We start from the raw sequence: 26,044 nt of genomic DNA on the forward strand, positions 1-26,044 counted from the left end.
CCTCCAGGCGCCCCCCAGCCCCTCTCTCTTTGCCCAGAGCTCCTGCATCAGCTTCTCATACTGGAAAGAGACCGTGTCCATTCTGTTGAACCCAGACCGCCAGTCGCCCTCTGCCCTCGTCAGCTACATTGAGGAGCCCTACATGGACATAGACAGGGACTTCACTGAGGAGTGACCTTGGGCCAGGCCTCGGGTGGCTGCTGGGCCAGGGCCAGTGTGGGTGAGCGTGGGCACGCGTGCCTCATGCCCTGCCACGTCCCCGCCTCTCCCCTGCCTCCCTGCTGCTCTCTGCCTGCCCCAGACTTCAGGTACAGGCTTGGTGGGAGGGAGTGTCTAGAAGTTTCAGGCCCCTGGGTCTGAGGGCCAAGGTCATTGGGGAACCTTAGTTCCTTAAAGAGCCCCATGATGCGGACGGGCACTGTGCCCACACTTCCTTCAGTACCTGGGGCCTGGCCCACCCAGAGGTAAGGGGACTTTTAAAAATAGCTCTGTCTGAGCTCCTGCCCAGTCTCTTGGCTGTCGGTCCTGGGGTGGGGAGGGTGAGATGGGCAGCCTCCCCCAATTCCTGAGCCAAGCTTGCCGTGGCCTTTGGACCCAGGCAAAGGCTTCTGAGCCCTGGGCAGGGGTGGGGGAGACTGGAGAACGCTGCCTTCCCCCAAGCCTGCCCCTCTGTTCCGCCCTCGTCTTCCTTTAGCTCTTCTGGTCCTGTTTGCTCATTGGCCGCTGTGTTCACCCCAGGGGGGCCCCCGAGGTGGGGGGGCCTGTTCTTCCTGGCCCCTCGGTCGTGGGCTGGCTGTGTCCCGCCCAGCCCCTGTCCCAGAGCAGGGTCTCCTGCCTGAGCCCAGACACACGGGAGCCCAGCCTCGGCCCCTCCTTGTGTTGCCAATTTATTAACAACAAATAAACCGGTTAAATGGAGACTATTAAAGAACTTTATTTTAAATGACTGATGTGGACCTGACTTTTATCTGTGGGGCCGTGTGCTCGCTCCCTGCCTGAGCCGCCCAGAGCTGCAGACAACAGCGTTTCCGCAGGGCTCAGCAGACGGAGAGGCGGCAGGTGAGGGGTGGTGGCGGGCGTCACTCCTTGTGCTGCGGGGAGAAGGGTGGCTGAGTGAACGAGCCATGCCACCTTCCCCCACCCCCAGGCAGGGGACAGGGTGGTGCCAGGCTGCCCCTCACCTTGGGGCCCAGGGCATCCCGGGTCCGTGCCCGCAGCTTGTTGGCTTGGGTCTCTGCCATGTCGGCCCGCTCCTCCGCGTCATCCAGCTCATGCTGGGCCTTGCGGTACTTGGCCAGGTTGGTGCTGGCCTGCTGCTCCTGGGGCATGGGCAGGCGGGGTCGCTCTGGTGACTGAGGGGGTCAGTCGGGCCCCCACCCCTCACAGAAGGGGTCTGGCTTCTCTTCATCCTCACCTCTGCTCCCCCCCACCAGTACCCACAGCAGGAAGGAGGGGTTGAGACACCCTCCAGAGGTGCCCACGTGCCACACGTGGACCAGGAGGGAAAAGCACATGGGGTCCCAGAAGCAGGTGGGTCTCATCTTGGTATCAGAGCTGTGAGAAACTCTTCCCGCTGGGACTGCAGGGTCACGAGCTGGGCCACCGCCCTTTAAGGCAACCCACATACACTAAAGCCAACGCTGGGAACCATGGCCCAGAGACGGCGTAGGGCTGACTGCAGCTGGCCACTCGCCTGGGCCCAGCCTTGAGGTTGGGTTATCATGGGCATCCCGACCATCAGGTGCAGCTCCGGGGGCCCTGCTCTATGCGCTCACCGCCTCCTCGAACTGCCGTTTGTAGCTCTTGACCTTGCTCTGCAGCTTGTCCACCAGGTCCTGCATGCGAGCCAGGTTCTTCCTGTCCTCCTCGGCCTGCACAGGCAGAGCGGACTCAGGTCTTGCCAGGACCGGGCCAGCCTTTGGGCCTCCTCTTCTGAGTTGGGACTAGCACCCACCTGGTACGCAAGCTCCTTGACCCGCCGCTCGTGTTTCCGCACACCCTTGAGGGCTTCGGTGTGCTTCTTCTGCTCGGCGTCGAGCTCAGCCTCTAGCTCTCGCACCTGTGAGCAGCCAGGGGACAGGCCTGATGCCCTGAGCCGGCCCCATGCTGCCTGCCATGCAGGGGACAGCCCGCTGTGCAGGGGACGGGTGGGGCCAGCACACGCACCTTGGCCTCCAGCTTCTGCACCTGCTTCTTCCCGCCCCGGAGGGCAGCTTGCTCCGCCTCCTCCAGCCGGGCCTGCAGCTCCCGCACTGTCTGCTCCAGCGTCTTCTTCATCCGCTCCAGGTGTGCGCTCGTGTCCTGCTCCTTCTTCAGCTCCTCAGCCATCATGGCCGCCTGTGAGGGATGGGGGGGGGATGGTCAGGAGGTAGCCGGCCCCTGGGCTCTGGTCCCCGAGCTGATCCCACCAGCCCCAGCCTGGCCTCACGTCAGTGATGGCCTTCTTGGCCTTCTCCTCGGCCTCCCGCCTCTCCTGGGTGGCCTCCTCCACCTCGCCGCTCAGCTGGGCCAAATCCACCTCGAGCTTCTTCTTCTGGTTCAGGAGGCCTGTGTTCTGGGGGTGGGCGCAGACCCTCAGAGCTGGCCCTCAGGCGGCCACCCCACACGGCCCCGGGACCGGCTGTCCCCACCTGCGAGTGCAGGAGGTTGAGGCGCTCGCTGGCCTCCAGCAGCTCCTGCTCCGCCAGCCGCCGACTGCGCTCGCCCTGCTCCAGGGCGGCCCGGAGCTCCTCCAGCTCGGCAGCCAGCAGGGTCCCCCGCCGCTCCAGGGCCTGGGCCTGCTCTCGGAGCTCGGCTGCCAGCCGCTGCTCCTCGTCGCGCCCCGCCTGCTCCTCCTTGAGCTGGGCCTGCAGCAACCGCGTGGCCGCCTGCGCCTCCGTGGCCTGGCGGGTGGCATGGCCCAGCTGCAGCTCCAGGTCGTTGAGGTCGCCCTCCATCTTCTTCTTGAGCCGCAGTGCCTCATTGCGAGCCCGTGTCTCTGCGTCCAGGGAGGCCTGCAGGGACTCCACTGCCCGTTGCTGGTTGCGCCTGTGCAAGGGGTTGGAAGGCTTTGGTGTGCACTCCGCCAAAGGGTAGGAAGACAGGGCCCACTCTTACAAATGCCCAAGGGATGCTATTGACATGAACCCATTTTGTGGAATAAGTGACTCGTCCCTCCCAGGTCAAGCCCCTTGTGGCTTTCTGTTTCCCATCAGAGCAAATTCATAGACAAGCCTGAGGCTTGGGAGCAGACACAAGGGGCTGAACCCCGGCCCTGCCCCGACTGTCCCTTGAGCAGGTCCTGTAGGCTCTCAGCTTTACCTGAGCAAGCTGAGTGGGAGGGGCAAGCTGGTGTCCCAGCCGATCTGTGCGCACCACCTTTCTCCTGTTCAGGGGGCTGGGAGGGGCTGGGAGCCCAAGGACCACGGACCCTGGGTGCTGGTGGGTGGGAGTGCCCCGGCCCCCATACCTCAGGTTAGTGCACTCCTCGTCTTTCTCTACCAGCTTCCGGTCCACTTCCGCCTTGACCTGGGATAGTTCCAGCTGGATCCGCAGTGTCTTGGTCTCCTCCAGCTCCAGGGCCCCCTGGGGGCAGAGAAAGCTGTGTGTCTTCCGGGAGGAAAGGCCAGGGAAGCGGCGGGTCAGGTCCACCCCACCGTGGCCAGCCCCTGACCTCGGCCTCCTCCAGGGCGGCCTGGAGCTCACTCTTCTCCCCTTCCAGCGCCTTCTTGGTTTTCTCCAGCTCCTGGATGCTCTTCCCACTGAGGCTGACGTGGTCTGTAAGGTCACTGATCTCCTCTGCAAAGTGCACAGGGCACTGAGGGTGATCTCGTGGCTCATGCTCCAACCCAGGTCACATCATTCACCCCCAGCTCCAGAGTGACCCCACCAGGGCATTCTGTGTGGTTCCAAGGTGCTCCCAGTGACCCCAGAGCAGGTTTCTGACCTTGGGGCGGATCGTACCCTGCAGGTTCTTGTTCTCCCGCTTGAGCGTCTCCAGGGCCTCGAGAGCCTCCTCGTGGCTGTGCCGCAGCCGGAAGAGCTCGGTGCCCAGGCCGCGGGCCTCCCTCTGGGCCGCCTCCAGCTCCTGCTGCATCTCCTCCTCTTGCCGCCGCCGCTCCTCCAGTGCCCGCTCCAGGTGCCGCTGCTTCTTGTCCAGCGCGGCCGCTGCCGAGGTCGCTCGCTCCAGCTCCAGGGTCACATCCTCCGACTCTGTCTGCAACCGTAGCTTGGCCTTCTCCAGCGACGAACACTTGGCATGTGCAGCCTCAACACCCTCCTCTGCCTCCTGCAGCCGCAGGGCCAGCTTCTTTCTGGGCCACGGAGCAGACAGGGTGCGGACCATGGAGCAGACGGACAGCGAGGCTGGCAGAAGTGTGGCCCCTGCACCTCCCACTTTCCCATCAGGGCTCAGAGGCGCAGGCATCACCTTGTGTGCCGATGGCCTGGCCGGCAAGGCACTCACTTGGCCTCCTCTAGCTCCTCGGTCCTCTGGATGGCGTCTGCCTCGTACTTGCTCCTCCACTGGGCCACCTCGGCGTTGGCCTTGGACAGCAGCCGCTGCAGCTCGGCCTGGGCCTCGGCCTCCTCCTCGTGCTGCTCCCGCAGGAGGTCACAGTCGTGCCGCAAAGCCTGCACAGCGTGGGCCAGCGCACTCTTGGCCTGCAGGGACCCCAGCGACGCGAGCATCAGGCCAGGCCGGTGACCTGGATGTCCACACCACCCTCTCTGTGGCAGCCAGTGGCCTGCTCACCTTGGTCTCCTCCTCCAGCTGCCTCCGCAGTTCCTCCAGGCTCTGGGTGGCCAAGGCCTTCCCGCGGCTCAGCTGGCTAATCAGAGACTCCTTCTCCTCGAGCAGGCGGCTCAGTTCCCCTGCCGTCCGGGGTGGGGAGCAACCAGCAGGTCAGGTGGGCACAGGGCAGCCCTGAGGCCCCGGGGGTGCAGCTGAGCCCCTGGCCTCACCGTTCTCGGTCTGCAGCCGTCCACGCTGGGCGAGCGCCTCCGCCAGCTGCCGCTGCAGCTCCTCCACCTTGATCTTGGCCTCACTCAGCTGATCCTCGTAGGTCCGGCACAGCTTCTCTGCACTGGCCTGGGGGCCAGGGTCAGGGTGCGTTTGTGAATCAGAGGGCAAGATCTGCGGCTGCCAACCAGACTGGGGCCTGGGATGGGGAACTGGAAGGCTAGACTCGGGCCCGGGAGTCCCAGAGAAAGCAGTGCCCCAAGTTCAGGGTCAGAGATTCCACTCGTGGGCTATGGCTTAGAAGATGGACACCAGAAGTGAGAAGGCTGGACTAGTCCCGAGGCTAGAGGGATACTGGAGTCTGAGGCCAGCTATTAGGATTAGGTGGTACAGTGGTCCAGGGTCGAGGCTGAGTGCTGGGATTCAGGACAGAAACGGGACAGTTAGTAGGTCCGAGCTCACAGGTCAAGGGCTGAAAGTTAGAATTGGATGCTGGTTCAAGAGTGACCTGTAGTCAGGGTTTGAGGTCAGGACCAGTGTGGGGCTGGGGTTCGATGCCAGGTGATGGGTCAGGATCTGAGGCAGGGGCAGGATGGGTGGGGGTCCGTACTGGTACGGGGTGGTCATGGTCGGCAGTTGGAGGCAGAAGAGGAAGGACGGCAATGTGGGGTCAGAGCCGGGGGTCGGGACAGGAGCGAAGCAGACACCTTGCCGCGGGCCAGCGTCTCCACGCTGGTGCCCAGGTCGTCCACCTCCATGCGGAGCTCGCTCTTCTCCTTCTCCAGCTTCTGCCGCACCCGCTGCAGGCTGTCCACCTGCTCGCTCAGCTCCGCGGCGCTGTCGGCCTGCTTGCGCCGCAGGGCGGCCACCGTGGCCTCGTGCCGCAGCGCCGCCTCCTCCAGCTCCCGCCGAAGCCGCCCCAGCTCGGCCTCGCGCTTGCGGCTGCCTTCCCGCTGCCCGGCCGACGCGCCGCCGGCCTCCTCCAGCCGCTCACTCAGCTCCTCCAGCTCCCGGGCCGCCTCCGCCCGCTGCTTCTCCACGCGTGCCCTTGCCGCCCGCTCGGCCTCCAGCTCCTCCTCCAGCTCCTCCGCCCGAGCCTGGGACCGCGGGCCAGCACACCGGTCCCCTCCTGCCCCGTCCCTCACGTCTGCCCCATCCCCACACACACCTGCCCTGTCCCCCCTCACCTGCACCGTCAGCCCTGCGTCCCGGCCCACTGGGCCCCTCCTGCCCCGCCCCCCAACACCTGCGCCAACCCCCCCGCACGCCTGCGCCAACCCCCCCGCACGCCTGCGCCATGCCCCCACACCTGCAGCTCCTTGATCTTCTTCTGCAGCTGTGCCCCGAGGAGTTGCTCGTCCTCCACCCGCAGGTTCACCTGACTCAACTCAGAGTCCTTCCTGGAGGTCCGGGAAGAGCATGAGCCCGCCCTGCTTCCAGCCCCCACCAGCCTGCCTGGGCCCCTCCCACCCCCAGCACACCCCCGGTCAGGCACTCTGCACCCAGGGAAGCCGTGTGGCCTCAGAGCGTGGCCAGGGCCTTGTCCAGGGAGGGCAGGACACTGCCCTGGCACCTAGCAATCCCATCTCTCAGCCCTCCACGTCAACCTCTGCCGTCACATGGCTGACTAGAGCCCGGAGGGAGCGAAAAGCAGATGCCGGCTCAGGTGGCCCCTGCCGCCGGGGTTGCTCTGCTGCCCACCCCACACCTACTTCTTGAGCTTCTCCTCCAGCTGCTGCTTGTCCTGGGCAGCGTCTGTCACTGCCTCCTGCGTCAGCTTCAGGTCCCCCTCCAGCTTGCGCTTGGCCCGCTCAGCGTCCATGCGCAGCTTCTTCTCCTGCTCCAGGGAGCACTCTAGCTGCGGGGTGGGGGCAGGTGGCTCAGCCCAGGCCCAGCTGGCCCAGCCATGGCCCAGTCATGGCCCAGCCAGCGCCTCCCCACCCCCACCCGCCAGCCGTCCTGCGCAGCCTCTGTGGGCCCACTCACGTCTTCCACTTGCTGCTCCAGGCGGAGCTTGGCCTTGGCCAGCGAGCTCACTCGGTCCTCCTCGGCCTGCAGGTCGCCCAGGGCCTGCTGGTGGGCCTCCTGCAGCGCCTTCTTCTCCTTGGTTAGCCGGGCCACCGACTCGTCCAGTGCTGCCATCTCCTCTGTCAGGTTCTTCACCTGGGCCAGGGCCAGGGTCACCATGGGGATGTCCCCCCACCCTCTGGGAACAGCAGCTCCCCCTTTCCACGAGGGGACCACACACAGGCAGGCAAGCCACTACTCTGCGCCCCATCCCATCTCTTCATCCCTCAGGGATAACAGTACTGGGCTCCCCAGGGGAACTACACGGGGCTGTTGACAGGGATCGATGACAGAAGGCCTGTGAAGGCAGCTGGGGGCTGCAGAGCTGGGGATCAGGGTTCCTGCCCCCAAGGAGCTTACATTCCAGAATGGATGACAGTTGCTATGGTTTGCGGGGCCCCTACTGTGTGCTAGGCCTCGCAGGAGTGCCCGCAAAGGCTGGTTACATAGACTCCGCATGTGCCCTCATGAGGTCATGCTGCCCTTAACCCCATTGGACAGAGGAGGAAACAGGCCCACAGAGATGAGACTGCCCAGGCAACAGCAGGGCCCGGCAGGACCAGGAGTGGTCCGGCAGCCACTCGCCCACCTTGTTCTCAGTGGCTTGCTTCTCCTTCTCGGCCTTGGCCAGCGTCAGCTCCAGGTCATCGATGTCCTTCTTGAGCTCCGTGCACTCATCCTCCAGCTTGCGCCGACGGGCGGCCAGGTCAGCGTTCACCTCCTCCTCATCCTCCAGCCGCTCGCCCAGCTCCTTTGCCTTTGCTTCGAGCTGTACCTTGGACTTGATGAGCAAGTGGCAGCGCTCCTCAGCGTTCGCCAGGTTTTCCTGCTCCTGGAGGGGACACGGGGACGGGGCTGAGTGGAGGCAGTGCCAGGTAAGACGGCCGGGGGGCACCGGCCGGGCCCTGCAGAAGGTTCATTTGTCCATGCAAAGGCTTGACTCAGTGGGGCTCTGGGGACCAAAGGACGCCTGTGACCTGCTCTGGGCCCTGAACAGGGGCTCCGGTGGGGTGAGGGCTTGGGTAGAGGGATGGGCAGGGTCAGAAGTGGCACCTTCAAGAGGGCAGCCCAGAGTGAGGCCCAGGTGGGGGCTCTCAGAGAGAAGCGCTGGGCTGAGGCCTCCTGAGGGGTGTGGGGGAGCGGCGGGCATGCCAGGCCTGCCCAGCCGTGGAGAGGCTGGAGTACCCTCTCCCATCACCATGTCCTCATGGCGCCTGGCAGCCTGTGTCCTGCACCAGCAGGTAGGTTCTGGGACCACAGGCCCGACTCTGTCTTCCCAGTGTGTCTTCAGAGCTAGCCTGGCACACAGGCGACACACAGTGTTTGCCGAAGGACAGAGAACTGTGGGCTTGGAGAGACTCTGGACCCTTGATCCCCGCCCCCTGGCTGTTACTGTGACCTGCCTCGTGGGTTTCCGTGGCCCTAACCAGAGAAGGGAGCACGGGTCTGTTTCAGGGATGGCAAGGAAGCAGACACGGGAGATGGGGTCCCACTGCAGCTGTAGCAGGAAGCCCAGGTGGCACGCAGGTGGGAGTACAGGACACGTGGCCAGACGGCCCGTGGCTGGGAAGGCTGGGACCGTGGAGGCTGAGCACAGACGCAGCCTCCTCTGTGGCACCTCTGAGGTAGGAAGATAGACCCAGCTAGACCTGGGCACCCACACCACACCTGGTCTGCCCTGGCCCGGGGCTTGGTGGGCGTGTTTCCCTGGAGCAGCCTGGGGTTCCCCGGGCTTGCCAGGGGGACTGGGTCACTGAGGGAAGCCCTCCCCCTTCCCCACCCCCACTCACGGCCTGCAGCTGCAGGGCCAGGTCATTCTTTTCCTGGGTGACGCTGACGTGTGTCTCCTCGAGCTCCTGTCGCTTGGCCTCCGCAGTGGCCAGCGCCCCTCGCAGTGATCGCAGCTCTGCCCGCAGGGCTGCCAGCTCCTCCTCCGCCTGCGCCGAGCGCAGCAGCGGCTTCATCTTGAAAAAGAGCTTCATCCACGACCAATTCTTGACGGCATTGAAGGCACGGATGTTCCACTGGATGGTGAACAGGGCATCCCTGGTGGGGGGACGAGGTGACCCGTAGGCTCAGGGCTGGTCCCTTCATGGTAACAGCCCCAATGTCTCCTGAGCCCCTCGGCCTCCCTGGGCCAGGCCCTCAGTGTGTGATCTCCTCAATCCTCCCAAAGGCCCTCCCAAGTAGGTCCTAACGCCTCTGCTTTGTAAGTGGGATTGTGGGAGAGGCTCAAGGTCACACAGGCATGCCTCCGGGGAGGGGCGCACGAGCCCCGAATGTCCTGGTGGCCCTCGTATATGCTCTACAGACACAGGAGTGGTAAAGCCACCGTGCTCTGGGATCAGACTGCCCGAGCTCACACCCTGGCCTCCTCCCTTCCCACCACTAGCCAGTAAGAGGCTCTGACTCAGACACCCGCCCTGCTGAATGGAGGTCATCCCAGCACCTCCATCTGAGGCCTGTCCTCTCCTTTACATGAGGATAATGCACAGAAACTGTCTTGCCTGGCACTTAAGAATCTTGGAAAACACTAGACACCATTATACCCACTCTGGGCCACGCTCCGGGCAGGCCTGGAGTGGGGACAGGTGCTCGTACCACAGCTTCGAGGTGAGAAAATGGAAACTGGGGAGTTGAGGGGCATAAACAGAACCTTGCCCCTTCAGAGACGCCTCCAACCAGCCATAAAGTGGTCTGACCTCCAGGACAGTAGGACAGCGTTCGAACAACCTGGTGGTTCTGTGAGCCGGGGGGGACAGCAGTCCCACCACAAACCCTGTCCCAGGTCCCTGCCCCACACCCACCTGCCTCCAAGCAGGTGCTGGTACTCCAGGCGCATGAGGCGGCCCCGCCCCCGCGCCTGCAGCAACGTCAGGACCTTGGCCAGACGCTGGTCACGCAGCTCCTCCAGGGTGCCCAGCAGCCCCGCCTTGAAGAACACCTGGGGTGGGGTGGGGTGGGGTGGGGAGACAGGCATGGCCTCCAGCCACCAGCAGGTCTCCTGTCCAGTGTGACCCCCCCCCCGGGGTTAGCCCTCTTGTGTGCCCCAACCTTGGTGTGGCCAAACTGGTACTGGGTGTGGTCAATGTCTAGGCAGCCCAGCAGCTTCTCCGTGGCCTTCCTGCTGTCCACAAAGGTGTCGTCTGGGATGGCACCGGGGTTCAGGATGCGGTACCTGGGAGAGCCGGGAGGGCTGCTGAGGAGGGGGCGGGGTGGAGGGCAGGATCCACCTAGGCCTGTCGGAGGCTGGAGCAGACGCCCCGGGGGCAGACTGCTGGCAGGCCTCGTGATGCTGGGGGGATTGGTCATGCTCTGAAAAACCTTAGGTTCTATTTAAATGCATCCAGTACTAGTTCTTTAAGAGGTCACAGTTGTTACAAAAGGCATGCAGTAACTTTTATAATGTTCTTTTTTAAGAAGGCAAAAAATATAAAGAAGGTGATATGGAATAGCACATCATTCTGAATGGCCAGTCCACCAGGAATTTCGTGCTGGTCCATGAAAGGGTTAACTACCCCGATGTGTGAAGTACCGAGTCTGAGGGTCAGTGTGGAAAACCTCTGGTGTAGCCATCTCAAATTGAAGAAACGTTTGGAAGAGAATTCTGATTGACAAGTGGACACACTTGCACGTGTGTACAGGGCTGTGTGGGTCAGCTTAGCTGTGGCCACACTGTGAAGGCAAAACCCCTGAAACGCATAAGGCCCCGCGCTAGGGGACTAACAGAGAAGGCAAGATCACCTGGGGGATATGTCACAGCATGATGGCGTGTACCAGGTCCACTCACCCAACGCCGAAGAATGCACACTGTGAGAGGACCCTAGTGTAGACTATGGCCCCTGGGTGGTAATGGCGAGTCTGCATAGGCTCATCGGTGGTAACAAATGTCCCTCTGGTGGGCGATGTTGCTGATGGGGGGCTACGCATATTTGGGGACGGGGGGAATATGGGAAACCTCTGTGCCTTCTCACTCCATTTTGCTGTGAGCCTAAATCTGCCCTAAAAAATAAGTCTTAATTTTAAGAAAAAGGATGATACTGACTCCTCCTTATAGATAAGGGGCAACCTCCAGGACATATGGTTACATGGGAAACAAACTCACAGACGTGTGCATGTGTGTGTGCCCCTGTGCGCAGCCTCTGTACAAACACATAGTATAGCGGTCAGCGTGGATGACCAGTTACTTCTGGAAGAGGAACTTTGGCTCCTAGTAGCCGGACTATCCAAAGTGAGAAAGGGAAGGGGGGCGCTAAGAGTACTGCGTGAGTGCTCACAGGGGGCCAGTCTGGTCCACGGGAGCCCTCATCCACTTCCCAAGTCTGCGTCCCACTCTGCCCGCCCCACGCTCCAGACTAGTGAACCCAGCCTCGCCTAGGACTTCTAGGACATCTGCTGGAAACCGTTCAAATTGGACATGTTCAAAGTAGAGCTCCATTCACTATCCCCAACCTCCCCATCAGCAAGGCCTGCTGGCTGCGCCTCCGACATCAACCCCAAGCCTGTCTGCTTCCCCCCATCCCGGTTGCCCTCAGGCCTCGGCCACCACCCTCTCCCGCTGGGACTCCTGCCCAGCCCCCTCCGGGTCCCCCTGCATCCTCCGCAGTGATGGACTGTTTGTCTGGTTCTAAACTGTGTGCCCTTCCCCCCCCCCCTCCTAGGGCTGATGTAGAGTTGGGGGCGGGGTCTGTGTAGAGCTGGGGCGGGACCACACCTACCGCTGCCGGAAGTCTGCGTAGAGCAGCCTGTTGGGGAATCCTTGGCGGCAGATGCGGATCCCCTCCAGAACCCCATTGCAGCGCAGCTGGTGCAGCACCAAGAAAGGATCCATGACCCCTGGACGGGTGGGAGGCACAGGAAAAGGTCAGAGGTCAATGGACGCACCTTCGTGCCTCAAAGGAAGACCAACAGTCCATAGATGGGCTCTGCGGAAGGGGCAGATCCAGCTTCTAGTCTGCCCTGGCTCCGCCCCTTCTAGTCTGCATTGTCCCCGCCCCCCAGTGGTCCCCGCCCACCTAGCCTCTGGCTGACTACCTGGGGTCTTGTTCTCGTTGGGGACAATGCAACGGACAAAGTGGGGCTGTGTGGCCCGCAGGTTGGTCATCAGCTTGTTGAGGTTCTCCTGGAGGCGGAGTGGAGAGAAGGCACACAGGCAGAGAAGCAGGATTGGAAACCGCAGTGGATCGACCCGCTAAGAACTGGGGGTGTCTCAATGTGCCTCCACACATCTGGCCCTTTACTCTGTTACTGTCTGTGACCCTCGGCCCTCTTCTGCTTGACTGGGTCCCTGCCACCAAGGTCTCCATTCCCCCACCCGCTCCTTCACAGCCCTGCCCAGGCAGCGTGGGGACGGGAGGCAGCACAGACTTGCTGTGATGTTCACGTGGAGAGGAGTTAAACATCACTGCAAGTCTTAACAGCCGCCCGCCCAGGATGCAGGAACTGAGTGTGGGGCAAAGACTGGGGGAGGCTGCGGGGAGGCCTGCCCGGGGCCCAAAGGAGGCCTCACCTTGTGCAGCTGAGACACAGTTTGGAATGAGGCTGCCTTTTTACGCTTCTCTTTCACCCCAGACTTCGGAGGCTCAGCTAGGAGAGACATGGGGACCAGTCACTCCAGGGACATCACTCTGCGAGTCCCCTACAGAAGGGCCGTCTAACCCCTCGGTACTCACTGGAGCAGGAGCCGGCATAGTTCTCGTAGAGGGTCGCTAAGAGCTTGTTCTGGGACTTTTGGAAGATGGGGACCACTGTCTCATTCAGTGGGTCCTTGTTTTTCTCCAGCCAGCCCACAATGCTATAAGGCACCTGGCAGAGACCCGACAGGTGCTGAGCCAGGGCAGAGAAGCCCAGGGGAGGGGGAGAGTGGTCAGGAGCTGGCGCTGCCACAGGCACCTACCACACCAGCGTAGTGGACCACTTCAAAGTGGGCCTGGTATTTGCGCTTCTTGTCCGGCCTTGGCTGCTGGAAATTGGGCGACTTCCCTGCGTGGTTATCGTAGAGCTTGGCCCGGAAGCTGGCGTCTGAGGCCTTGGGGAACATGCACTCCTCCTCCAGGATGGACAGGATGCCGAGCGGCTGGGGACAGGGCCACAGGCTTGAAGGGCCCGCTGTGCACTGGCCCCTCCTTCCGGAAGCCTCCCCAGACACCCTCACCTCAGCCACCTGCTCAGAGGGACAGAGGCCAGATCTGCACGTGGGAGCCCTGTCTTTTAAGACAAAGAAAAATCTATGCTCTGGTCTCCAGCCGGCTTCTGCATGGCTCCCAGCTCTGAGGCATCCCCTTTGCTTACGAGGGCTGTGCAAACTCAAACTGGCCCCTCTGCAGCCCCGCCCCCCACTTCCACGATCTCACACCCATGCACACCCATGCACACGCATGCACACACAGCAGTCAGAAAGAGCAGCTGGGTTCAAATCCTGGCTTCCTCACTCACTAGCTGCAGAGCCCTTAGAGACCACCCTAAGCCTCTGCTTCCTTAACCTGCCACATGGGGAAATGAATTCTTTGTGCTGCTTTAACAGCTAAGAAAACCTGCCAACCACCTAAATAAATGTCCAAAAGGAGACTCCAGAAATGCATCGTCTGAAAATCACCTGCTGTGTGAACTGCTGAGCCTTCTTCAACTACACTCACGGTTGAGCCCCCTCTCAGAGGAAAGGGGGAGACGTGTCTGTGTCCGCAGGAGAAAACCTGAGCCCCGGCCCCAGGGCTTGGAGGAAACTGACCAGAGTGCCAAGATTCTGGTTGTGTGAGGCCTGGGGACGGTCGCGTGAGGCCCGGGGACGGTCGCGTGAGGCCCGGGGACGGTCGCGTGAGGGCCGGGGACGGTCGCGTGAGGCCTGGGGATGGTCGCGTGAGGCCCGGGGACGGTCGCGTGAGGGCCGGGGGTGGTCGCATGAGGCCCGGGGACGGTCGTGTGAGGTCATGTGAGGGCCGGGGACGGTCGCGTGAGGGCCGGGGACGGTTGCGTAAGGGCCGGGGGCGGTGGTGTGAGGCCCGGGGACGGTCGCGTGAGGCCCGGGGACGGTTGCGTAAGGGCCGGGGGCGGTGGCGTGAGGCCCGGGGACGGTCGCGTGAGGGCCGGGGACGGTCGTGTGAGGCCCGGGGGTGGTCGCGTGAGGACTGGGGGCGGTCGTGTGAGGCCCGGGGAAACGTTTTCCCCCTTTCCTTTACTTCTGACTTTTCAAATTTTCTGTTATTTCTTTGCTCCCATTCTTTTGCACAATGGAGAAACATGTATTGTTTCACAATCAAGTAAATAAGGAAGCAAGCACAAGCTACTCCATCTCACACCCAGGGCAGTTCTGAGGACCCAGTGAAATTGTGGCTGCAGCAGGGCCTGTGAACTGCGCAGCTGTCCACCGTGGCGGGTGCTGTCAGCAGTGCCAGCGTGCACACTCGCACAGGCAGTGCTCACACATATCACCAGCAGTGTTTGCACACAGTCCCCAGCATACCTCTCTCTCACACACACACACACACACACGCATTCCCACTCATGACTGGTGCAGAGACATGGTCACAGCCTGCACACGCACAAGCTCACTTCGGGGCACACTCACACGCGTGCACACTTGCCCAGGCCCGCTCGCTGCACCCGCGCCCGCCCTCACGGCGTGAGCTTGGGCTGAGCTCCACCTTCTCGATGAGATCGATGCAGGGCTGCAGGTCCAGGCCGAAGTCGATGAAGACCCAGTCGATGCCCTCACGCTTGTACTCCTCCTGCTCCAGCACAAACATGTGCTGGTTGAAGAACTGCTGCAGCTTCTCGTTGGTGAAGTTGATGCACAGCTGCTCGAAGCTGTTAAACTGCACAGGGCAGGGCCGGGCTCAGGCAGCCGCTCGCAGATGGGGACAGGGAGGAACCGGGAAGTGTAGGAGTTCACCCTCGCCCCCAAGCAGAAGCCCAGGGCTCCTGCCCCCACCGCCCACAGTCCTCCACCCCGCAGAGAACAGAGCCTGGGATGTGGGCCTGCTCCCACCTCAAAAATCTCAAAACCAGCGATGTCCAGGACCCCAATGAAGAACTGCCGGGCCAGCTTCGTGTCCAGTGTCTGGTTGATCCGAGACACCAGCCACCGGAACAGACGATCGTAGGTGGCCTTGGCCAGAGCCCCGACGGCAAACACCACCTGGAAGTGTGGGGATGCCGGGCTGGGACCTGGCAAAGAGGGACCCTGTCCCAGCTGTCCCCAGGTGGGCCCTGGCCTGCGAGCAGCTCACCTGCTCCACGCTCTGGCCCTTGGTCACATACTCGTTCCCCACACGCACTCGGGGGTGCAGAAGGCCTTTGAGGAGGTCCCCACTGTTGACTCCCATCAGGTAGGCAGCCTTGTCAGCACCTGGCAGGGAACACGGGGGAATGATGAGGAAGCCAAGAACTCGAGCACCTGGGGTGGGGGCTCAACTGGCCTCAGCCTGGCACTAGGTGAGGGAGCCTGGCACAAGTTCAGGGCCAGCAAACTGTACATACAGCTCAGGAAGGGGAGGGTCTGGTGCTGAGAAGTCAGGTTACAATCAGGGCCAGGTAAGATGGAAGTCAGAGACTGTGGCCAAGGACTAGGGTTAATGGTCACAGACAGGGCGTTGGGATCGGGGTCAGGGCCACTCACTCTCGGTGCCGTCGGCCTCGGCCTGCTCCTCCCGCTGCTTCTGCTTGAACTTCATGTTGCCAAAGTGCAGGAGGGCGCCCACGATCTTATAGCACGCGCATTTCTCGTCCACACTGAAGCCCAGGATGTCCATGGCATGCTGCAGTGGGGGGCGGCGGGATCAGAGAAGTCAGGGCTCCTCCAGGGCCCAGCCAAGCTCTGGGCACTGAAACTGCTTCTTGACCGTGCCCCAGCCCCGTGCAGCCCCCTGCACTGCGGGCGCCCCACGCCGCTCCCACCCCAGACCTACGTCAGTGGCCATGAGCTCCTCCCCGTCGTCCATGTTGTCCACGGTGATGACGCCCTGGCTGCAGAAGTGGTAGTCATAGGGGTTCATAGACAGAAGCAGCATGTCTGGGGGACACGGGACGGAGAGGGTGGGTCAGCAGCTCTCCTGCCCCGATCCCAGCATGGTGGGTCCCGGGGCCAGCCTTGCAGGAGAGTCTAGGGGCTCCCGGGACTTCACGCAGCCTCTCTCTCATCCCCACACCCACGTCCATGGCTTCTCTCTCTAGGGCTCTCTGAGGAATGCGCCCCGGCCGCTACACCTCATTCGCCCCTCCAGCACTGCTCCCGGCCAGCACTCTGGCCCAGACCCTGTGCCAGAGCACCGAGAGGACCACTCTGCCCTGGAGGGGCTTCCAAAAGAGGGGAGCTGGGCCTAGACACAGCCACCGGTCCTTTCTTGTTGCTGGGTGGGGCCTCGCTACTCTCAGGACAGCAGGAGAGACAACTTTGCAAAGGCAGTGGCACTAATGGGCCAACTCCCTGCATGAAGAGAGGGTTCAGCAACTAAAGTCCCAGGAAGGGAGTGGGGGAAACAGAAGGGGCTCAGAGGAAAGACGGAATGTCACAGACCCCAGAAGAGTGAGAGACTAGACACCCAGGGCCTGGTCCGACAGGGCCCGGCAGCCCTATGTGCTCTGACTCCCCCCATCCCTGGCCCGTACCCTGCAGCTCTGGCTTCTTCCCTGAGAGAATCTGATAGTAGACGTGGTAGCCACGCTCTCCGGGAAGCTGGAAGATCACTCGTGACTTCTCCAGGAGATCTGGGACACAAGGAGGCACTGGCTGACCACCCTCTGCACCTCCCCAGAGCGGGCTACCCCAATAGGGCCGAGGGGCAGGGCAGAGGTGTCGGCAGGGGCAGGGGTGCATGTAGAGGCACCGTGTGCACACGTCACAATGTGGGAATGTGCATCTGTCTATACACCCGCGTGTACTCATGTGGGGCTGTTTGGACACAGGTGTCTTGGGGGGGTCCACTGGTCTATTCCTCCATCTGTGCCTCCATTCCTTCCGCCATGACCACACTCCTCCCCTCCGGAGCAGAGCCTCCAGGTGTCTGCACATGGGCGCTCGGGGCACGAATTACGATGCTGCCTGCCATCACCATCTGCCTTTGCTCGTCCACCAGGATCTGGCCATAAATCCCAAGGTGGGGAGCAGTCTGTGTGTGGGATCCTCTGTGCCTGTGGCACGGGCACCTGCTGTCTGTGCCGCTGGGCTGGGTGAGGCGGGACAGGCAACCACTCAACAGGCGTTAGGAGGGGCTTCCGGAAGGAGAGGACTACAAGTAGAGGGGAGGCTGGGGCAGGAGGGGCACAGGCCCGGGGTGGAGTCAGGGCCCTATCGTGAGAGCCTGACCAGCCATATAGGGTTCGGCTTTCCATCATAAGGTACAAGGATCTAGAAAAGATGTCTAAGCAGAAACACGATGTGGTCAGATTAGCATCCATGAGAAGGTCACTCTGGCTGGAGATCAAGGAGAGGAATGGAGGCTGATAGAATGTTCCAGTTCGAGGTAAGGTGGCCTGAGCTGGACAGTGGCCGGGGGGGAGGGGTGGACAGAAGTACCTGAAACAGGCAGGAGCCCAAGGCCTAGATGGAGGCTCAGTCAGAGCAGAGACGCTGGCCCAGCCTCTGCCCCTGTCCCGCCCCACCCCCAGACTCACAGCTGTCAATATCCGCAGAGGCCAGCTTCCCAGAGGGACCAAAGTGAATGCGGATGAACTTGCCCTGTGGGCAGAGGCGCAGTCTCGGTCAGGGGGTCCAGCCAGCCCTGCCCTACCCACTAAAGGCTCCCCCTACCCGTCTCCCAGCTGCTGACCCCACTCCACCCGCCCACCCCGCCTGCGGTGGCCACTCACGAAGCGGGACGAGTTGTCATTCCGCAGGGTCTTAGCATTGCCAAAAGCCTCCATAGCAGGGTTCGCCTCAATGATTTGATCCTCGAGGGTGCCCTGGGGGGTGAGGGTACTCACTGACTGGGACACCAGAGCAGCCATGGTCCCATTATCAGGCCTCTTCTGGTGGGGAAGGGGATGGCAGGGTCCCCGGGACCTCCCAGTCACACTGGCCCACACTTACCCCAGTCTTCGTGGCCAGAAATTGCTGGGGGCGGGGAGGAAAACAATGTTAGAGAGTGCACGGTCTCACCAGGCCGGGGGCACAGTGGTTAGCAGGACAGTGAATGTTAACCCTTGCCACCCCTTCCCCCATGTCTCACCCTCCAGACTACAAGGAGAAATGCTAGAAAGTAGGAGCAAGCATGGCAGGGGGCTGAGTCAGGGTGAGGGGGTCTCCTGTTCACAGCCCTTCCCCTCCCCCAGATGCCTCTGGCCTCTTCCATAACCCCTCGTTTACCACATTCAAGGAAGAGGCCCCCGCCCAAGTCCTAGGGGTCTCTAACTAGAATCTACTCCCCTTGACAGCCCCGATCAAATGCCCCTCCTCCTCCAGGAAGGCTTCCCTGATGCTCTGCAGCTAAAATAAACCTCCTTCTCTTGAACCTTCTTACCCTCACCTCCCTCGGTGAGCCCTTCCCCACACTTCTCCTTTGCGTTGCAATTACACACATCATTGCACAACTGTACACCTACCATTATTCAAAATGGCCCTGCCAGGTGCCTACTATTACCTTACTTTGCAAGGGAGGAAACTAAGACTCAGAGCAGGGGTGTGACCTGCTCAAAGCCACAAAGTGGAGGGCAGAGCAGGCACTGAACCCACGCACCAGCCTCCCTCAACACCCACAGTCTCCCATAGGTCTCACCCAGAGACTTACGGAACTGAGATGACCCTCCACCATTTTCCCCTCCTAGCCTCATCCTTGTCTTCCCTCCATTTCCCTTTCCTTCTCTTCCCTAGCCTGGATCCTGCCCGCCTGGAAAGAAAGGGAGAGTGGGTTCTAGAGTGACAGATGCCATGCCACTAGGGGACTTCGGTTATTCATTCACTTCCAGGGAGCCCAAGACTTTAACAATGCCCCAGAGATATTAGGGGGACAGAAGCAGGAGGGAATGACAGGAGCCTGTCCCCTGAGCTCGACCACACATAGTCTCAGCCAAAGCTTTGGAACAGGGCTCTCTCTGGCAGGTGTGGTCAAACTTGGGACCAAAGGGCAGAGAAGTTGATAAGGCTTTTAAGTTCCAGCACCCACAGCCCCTGTGGGCCAGCCCACCCCCAACCCCACCCCTCATCCCTACATGTTAAGGGCTCCTCTCGGACCAGGGGCCTCCCTGCCCCGGCCCTGCCAGCTCTGGGCTCTTCCTACCCCCCATGTGTTACTGGACAGAGCCCCAACTTTCTGCAGCATCCTCACAGACACTCGAGGGGTTGGGGAAACGGGGTGGGGAGAGGAAGGAGGAGACCAAAAAAGTCAACAGCAAAAACAAAACAACAAAAACACCACCACAAAAAAAGGAAAAAAAAGAAAGAAAAACTGAAAACAAAAATCAAAAACCAAGAAACTCAAACGGGGAAAAAGGAAAAGGCAAAAAAGAAAAAACTTAAAAGAAAATTAAGAAAAAGAAAAATGCCCCAGAATAAAGCAAGGCGCAACAGGACCAGGCGTGGGCTGGGTGGGAGGCAGCCCTGCACTTCCAGAAAGAAGAGGCTGCCCGTTTGGGGGTGGGTTAGGGGACACAGCACACACAGAGGTCTGAACCACTGGCCTGGGCGCCAGGGATGAGTGTTGTTCCTCAAAAACAAAAACAAAAACACTGGTCTCCCATTGTTTTAGAAATTTTCAAAAACCATATAGAAATCACAGGGTACAAAATTGGCCCTGCCCTGGCTGTTGGGGATGCCAAGGGCCTTTGGCTCTGGCTAAACTCTGTATAAGCCTGCTTATGCAGGTCTCTGGTGCACGACAACCAGGAAAACAATCACTTCTTAGCAAAAGCGGCCTATTTGGTGAGCTCTCGTAAAATATGAAGGTCACAATGGGAGGGCAAAAGCTACAGAAAAGTCTAGGAATAGCGGTGTGGTCCCATCCCTCTGTCACAGGTGGGAACACTGAGACAAGTCTAGCACTTGGTCACATAGTGTGGCAGAAGTGGCCACAGCCTCGCTGGTCAAGCCTTGCTCAGGCCTGAGTCCCCCACACGAAGGTGGAAGGCTCAGGCAGGGCTGGAGACTCTGGGGAATCAAGTTAAAAAAAAAAAAAAAAAGAAGAGAGGAGGAGAAAGAAACAAAAAGAAAAACAATGAGAAGCAGAGGCGAGCAGCGCCCAAAGGGGCGGGTCTTACGGCCTTCTTGCCCGGCCCGTCTCCCAGGGCAGCGACGATGGCAAAGTACTGAATGACGCGCTTGGTGTTAACCGTCTTACCGGCCCCCGACTCTCCGCTTGGACAACACAAACATAAGTCACCAATGCCCATCTGGCCCCTCTAATTCCTCCCATCTCCCAGTGCCCCACCCTGCAAGCAGGGCCACTCTGCCCTCCCCCAACCCAGCTCCCAAGGTAGGAGCCCCAACTCAACCCCCCCACACAACAGATCAGCCCTCAGAGGTGTTGGTTTGTTCTCTGTTGATGAGAACACATGTAGTGCCACTGTGTACTGAGCACAAGCTTAGCTGGGCCAGGTACTTGACCTGTGCTGGCTCATTTAAACCTCAGAAACCCTGTACGGCAGGAACCATTATCACCCCGTTTTATGGATAAGGAAATGGGGCTCAGAGAAGTTATGTGACTGTCTCGGCTGTGTGCCAGGCGTGTGCATTAGCTTGCTGACTCCTCATAGCTCTGCATGGTGGTGGCTAGGATTGTTGTTTCTACTGATGACAGAGGCTTAAGGGCACCAGCAGGAGGAAGTGAACACAGAACATGAACTCAGGTCTTTCTGGTTTAAAAGGCTTTGCTCTTAATCACCAGGCTGCACATACACACACACTCACACACAATCTCCATATGAACTTGGCATGTGAGAATTCCACCATTTTCTCATGAAGGCAAACTTGGATCAGAAGTAAGAGCCAGAGATAAGGAGATGGTAAGGAGGAGAAAAGGGAAAGGCATCCCTCTGCCCCCTTGGGCAAGAATCAGAACTCCCATGAGATCAAGGTGGGAGAAGATTCCCTGCCCCGAGGAGAAGGGGTGTCAGGGCTGGCTATCGCTCTGGTGCATGGGTACCCCCTCCCTGCTCACTATCCATAACAGGTCTAGCTAGAATGGCGGCAGAGAACGAGCTCTAATTTAACTTCAGCTGGGACACTGGCTCTAAGTAGTAGAAGTCCTGCCCTAAGCACTTTATTTTATTTTTATTTTTTTATTGATTTTAGCAAGGGAGGAAGGGAGAGAGAGAGAGAAACAAGAACATCAATCTGTTCTTGTATGTGCCCTGACTGGGGATCGAACCAGCAACTTTTGTGCTTTGGAATGATGCTCCAACCAGCCCAGGGTGCCTTAAATACTTTAGAACCAACTCTAGGGAATAACTTTGGTTCCACTGTCTTCCTGCCAGATGGCCAGCATTTCCCACCCCATCCCCAGGGTCCCACACTTACGTGATCAGCATGGACTGGTTTTCTCGGTCTGGAGGAATGGAAAGGAGATACAGAAGTTAGCCAGGATGAGGGACCAACCACAGCTGGAACACGTTGGGTATCCATGACCCTGGGGCAGCCCCTCTACCAACCAGAGCCAGAAATAGGAAGGACCAGATGGGACCCTCCAGACTGCAGGCTAGCTCTCGTTAGAGAGACAGAATGGCTAAGCTATAGTGTGGGTGGCAGCGTCCAAAGGAGGGCAATGCAAGCGGAGGGGAGGGGGCCTCTGCAGAGGCCTCCCTGGAGCTGTGGTAGGGGTCTTGGGTGGGAAGGGAAAGAGAAGTCCAGGCTGCCCTTACTTCGCAGCATATCATTGTAGGCGTTATCCGCCACCGAGTATATGTGGGGTGGGGCCTCCGAGCGACGCTTTCCCTTGTACGCGGCCACCACAGAGGGCGTGTAGACCGGCAGCCATTTGTAGGGGTTGATGGTGACACAGAAGAGGCCGGAGTAAGTCTGAGGAGAGAGCGTATAAATGGGCTGTTGGAAGGCAAGTTTCCATTCCCAGGCCCCAGCCCTCACAATATGACCTTTGCAATATGCCCCAAGGAGCTGCTTAACTGTGCCACGTGATACCCTCTGTGGTTGCCCTAGCCCCAACCCATCGCTTACTCCTGCCCACAGCCCACGTCCCCATCTCCGGGGCCCCACTGCTGAGCCTTTAGGCTCACCCTAAAGCTGAAGCTCCGCCCCTACACTGCCGCCCCACCTCTACCCCTGCCCCAGCCCGTGGCCCCACCCCTACATCCCCATGACATCACCCTGGCCCCGCCCCGCCTGCACACAGCCCGCCCCCTTCTCCATAGCCCCGTCCCCACAGCGCTGTGGCTCTTCCTCTAGCCACGCCCCTGCTGCTCTGACCCCGCCCGCGGCCCCTCCCCGCCTCCTGGCTCACGTAGATCATCCAGCGAGCATAGCGCTGCCGCAGGTTGTGCAGCACCGTGGCCTCGTTGAGGTGCGTCATCATGGCCATGTCCTCCAGCAAGTCGAAGCGGGGCGGGTTCATGGGCTGCAGCTCTGCTTCCCGCACCATCATCAACTGCCGGGGAGGCCGTACGGTGGAGTGGCGGGCAGGCAGGTATCCACTGACCTCCGCCTCACCCCTGTACGCTCCCAGACTACCTTTCGCACATAGGACGCCAGCCAGGAGCTGCACTCCGGGGTAGGGGCGGGTGGAGGAGCTAACATGGGAAAGGGGGCAGCCAAACCTTCTGGTCTTTGGTCTCCACGTTGACTCTGCCCCCAGTAGCCTCCGACTTGACCTCAGCCTCCACGTAGGCATCCTGTTCATCTGGTACCCAGACCCGCTTCTTCCCTGGGTTGTCGGAAAGCATTGCAAATTTGAGAGCGGCCCAGGCACAACCAGCGGATGGATCCCAAGCCATGTCCATAGTATCCCTCCTCCCAGCATCCCCTGTCAAGACACTGGGATACCTAAAGTAGATCCTTCCAGACCCAGGTTCCTGGCAGGGCAGCGCTCGGAGGGTCTCTAAAGACCTCTGGGGATTCCCTGACTCGGGTATCAGTCCTTCACTGCCCTGATTACACACTTGGGTTCACATTCCTGCTTCTGCCATATGTGCCCTGTGACCTCAGGAAAATACCTCATTTGCTCTGGGCCTGTTCTCTCAGGCAAAATACTATGGGCATCTACTGAGGTCTCATATGGAGCGGCGTCTCTGTCGGGCACATGATTCTCCAGGGGATCCCACCTCCTCCATGTCAGTGAAGATTCAAACCCAGGTCTCCTAACTCTGTGTCTTGTGCATCTTCCTGCCCAGCCAGCTGGCCCCAGAGCGGCCCCAGAGCGTCAGAGAGCCCGTATTCCATGGTGGTTAAAGGCAGGGGCTCAGGCTGCAGACCCCCAGGTTCTGTTCCCTGTCCTGCCACTTACTAGCCAAGTGCTTTGGTCAGGACCAGCCACGGAATCTGCAGGCCCCGGTGTTAAAGTGCAGACCCCTTGTTAAAATTATTAAAAATGTCAAGACGGTCAGAGAGTGTTAAATCAAGCATGAGGCCCTTCTGAGGGTAGTGCCCTTTGCAAACAGAGAAGGTACACCATGAAGGCGGCCGTGGTCCTGGTGCCCCAGCTCCAGGTTGTTGAGACTATGCATGGCAGGTCATCTTCTCTGGGCCTGGCACACAGTAAGCGCCTGGTACACATTGCCTTTTGTTATTATCGTCCTATGAACAAACCAGGTCATAAATAGTAATCTTTATTCCCGTCCCTAGTAAACAGAGGCTTTGGCTCTATGGAAAGCACTAAAAATAACTCCAGCACAGGTTTTTTGGACGGGTGGAAGCAGCCTGCATCCATACCAATCACTCTCACCTCAGAGGCCTCGGGCTCTAGCCGCAGACTGCAGCTCCGGAGGCAGGTGATACTGTCCCATTTTACAGAGGAGGACACCGAGGCTTGCTCACAAGCATAGTGATGTGCACAGAACTTAGCCTCAGGACCCCAGGCTCAGAGGGAAAGGTCCAGGGCTAAAGCTGTCAGGCCAGAGTGCGTGCTCCTCCAGCCCGGAGCTCAGTGTCGCCCCTCCCCGCTCCCGGTCTGAGTACGTAAAGGCTTCTCTGTGGCCGTGCCCCTCTGCCTCCACTTACCGTCCCATGGGACAGTGTGCACCTTCATCATCTCCTGGTAGCCCTGCCGGAGGTAGCGGGCAGACTCCCCGAGTTCACTCACGTCCATCATGGTGGTGGCCCCGAGAGGTGGAGGATGAGGGACTAAAAATCTCGAAGGTCTAAGGCGGTCCGAGGCAGCGGGCACTGGAAGACAGCAGTGACAGGGGAACTGAGGGACTGTGGCTCCAAACTGGGGCATGATCCAACAATCCACAAGACCTAGTGCGAGGGGATTCCCGGGGGCGCCCCATCTCGGTCTCTCTGGCAAGCCCCCAACACACACACGCACACTCTCAAACTCCAGAGCATCCTCTCCCACAGATACAGAGGGCCCCACACCGGCCCACGAGCACCCTGACCCACTGGCTCACCTGTCCCCCCCTTCAGCTCCAAGCCCAGCCCTGAGCACCCTCCTCAGAACCACGGTGAGGGCTGGGAGCTGGGCCACCCCTTTTATTGCTGCCGTCAAGGTCAGCACGGAGGAGAGCTATGTCAGCAATCTCCACGTGTCACAGCCCCCCCAGCCTGGCCACAGGACACAAAAGTCAAATTCCCTTTTATCTCCACCAGCACAGCCCCTGGGCTATTTTTACCTCCTATTGTCAGGGGAGCACAAAGGCTGGAGAGAGACACTCCGCTGAGAGACAGTGAGACTGGGATTCGGGCCGACAGGGGCAGGGACACAGCAGGAGTGGGAGGGCTGGGAAAACTGCGGTGCTCAGGGAGGGAAACTGAGTCACAGGGAGTACGATACACCCGGAAGAAGACCCACAGCCCTGCAATGGAGAGCAAGGAGATGGAGAGACAGGGAACCACACAAAGCCGTCTGGGACAACTTAGCCCAGCTCTCTTTATACATCCCGGGAAACTGAGGCCCAGAGGAAGGAAAGGACGGGCCAAATTCACAGATAAGCAGCGTCAGAAACCAGGTCAAACAGAGAAGCAGAGTGAGACATCCCTCTCCAAGCACCTGGCTGCCGTGTCTTTCCCCTACTCTGTCCCCAGCTCTCTGGAGCTCCCAGGGAAATTACACAAAGAAAACCACATGTGAGCCATACACATAAAGGAATGATTTGGCTAAAGAGAAAACAAGTCAAGGAAATTTAGACAAATTAGGAGCCCCTTCATACTCTGACATTCAAGATCCCCTTCAGCCAACTTCCCACTCTTAGCCCCCTGCTGCACCCCACATTCAGCAGGGACTGGGGGTGCTGGCACTCAGTCAGGATGACACAGGCTTTGGAATGTGTCAGGGCACTTCCAGGCTCTCCTGTCCATCATCCCATTCAGGCCTTGGTGACACCACAGAATTTTAGAGTCAGTTAATCAAAGGATCCAGGAACCTCAGACACTCGACACCTAGAACGACACAGGCCGAGAGCCAGGATCACAGGCAGACATCAGGCTGAGCTCACACAGAGAAATCCTCCATGCCAACGGGCTACCAGTTCTAGATACACAGATGTATCTGTGCTCCATAAAAAACACAGAAATAAATCCAAAGATATATTTTCAACCATACATAGTTCCAAACAGGCAAAACTAACACAGGATGATGAAAACAAAACAAAACAGAGAAGCGGGCCTCCGAGGGAGGGTAATGACTGCAGGGGGCACGAGAGAAGCCTCTGGAATGCAGGAAACGCCCTCTGTATGGAACTGAGTGGTGGTCCCACAGGTGTGCTCATTCTGTAAAACCGGTGAGCTGTGCGCCTAAGATGAACTTCACTGTATGCATGTTACACGAACACTGTTATGAATAGTTTTGGGTAGTACGATGGATTCTTACACAGTAAACACATCCTGTTCTAGAAACCAAAATTCCCAGCATCCCACACACATCCCCTCCATCCCCGCTCCCTCCCCTACTGTTCTGACTTCTAGTGTCACAGATTAGTCTTCCGCATTTCTATGAATGGGATCCT

At 59.9% G+C, this 26,044-nt stretch overlaps 2 protein-coding genes across 3 annotated transcripts in view; one reads left to right on the forward strand and one right to left on the reverse strand.

Annotated features, from left to right (window-relative positions):
- TRPC4AP (transient receptor potential cation channel subfamily C member 4 associated protein) overlaps positions 1-946 on the forward strand; it is a 57,584-nt gene extending 56,638 nt beyond the window's left edge. For both annotated transcript variants that reach the window (XM_066384011.1, XM_066384010.1), the window contains exon 19: positions 38-946. In XM_066384011.1, the coding sequence (XP_066240108.1) occupies positions 38-175 (138 nt within the window). In that variant the 3' untranslated portion in view covers positions 176-946. The remainder of the gene's footprint in view (positions 1-37) is intronic.
- On the reverse strand, positions 915-24,525 carry MYH7B (myosin heavy chain 7B). The gene is made up of 42 exons (XM_066384009.1): positions 24,491-24,525; positions 24,099-24,263; positions 22,700-22,806; positions 22,387-22,530; positions 21,791-21,947; positions 21,450-21,477; positions 20,192-20,288; positions 18,030-18,053; positions 17,810-17,902; positions 17,615-17,678; positions 16,610-16,708; positions 15,910-16,013; positions 15,621-15,759; positions 15,232-15,350; positions 14,991-15,140; positions 14,647-14,817; positions 12,903-13,082; positions 12,679-12,811; positions 12,516-12,592; positions 12,041-12,128; positions 11,725-11,842; positions 10,061-10,184; positions 9,814-9,950; positions 8,797-9,052; positions 7,596-7,838; positions 6,926-7,102; positions 6,652-6,797; positions 6,249-6,339; positions 5,647-6,036; positions 4,942-5,068; positions 4,733-4,851; positions 4,445-4,641; positions 3,943-4,292; positions 3,653-3,777; positions 3,449-3,564; positions 2,631-3,027; positions 2,429-2,554; positions 2,167-2,337; positions 1,955-2,059; positions 1,776-1,871; positions 1,182-1,319; positions 915-1,091 (listed from the first exon to the last, which is right to left on the reverse strand). The coding sequence occupies exons 2-42, from the start codon at positions 24,187-24,189 to the stop codon at positions 1,080-1,082; spliced, it is 5,826 nt and encodes a 1,941-aa protein (XP_066240106.1). The 5' UTR covers positions 24,190-24,263; positions 24,491-24,525; the 3' UTR covers positions 915-1,079.
- Positions 24,526-26,044: the final 1,519 nt, after the last annotated feature.

This window comes from Saccopteryx leptura, chromosome 5, assembly GCF_036850995.1.
Source record: "Saccopteryx leptura isolate mSacLep1 chromosome 5, mSacLep1_pri_phased_curated, whole genome shotgun sequence".
Classification (NCBI taxonomy): Eukaryota; Metazoa; Chordata; class Mammalia; order Chiroptera; family Emballonuridae; genus Saccopteryx; species Saccopteryx leptura.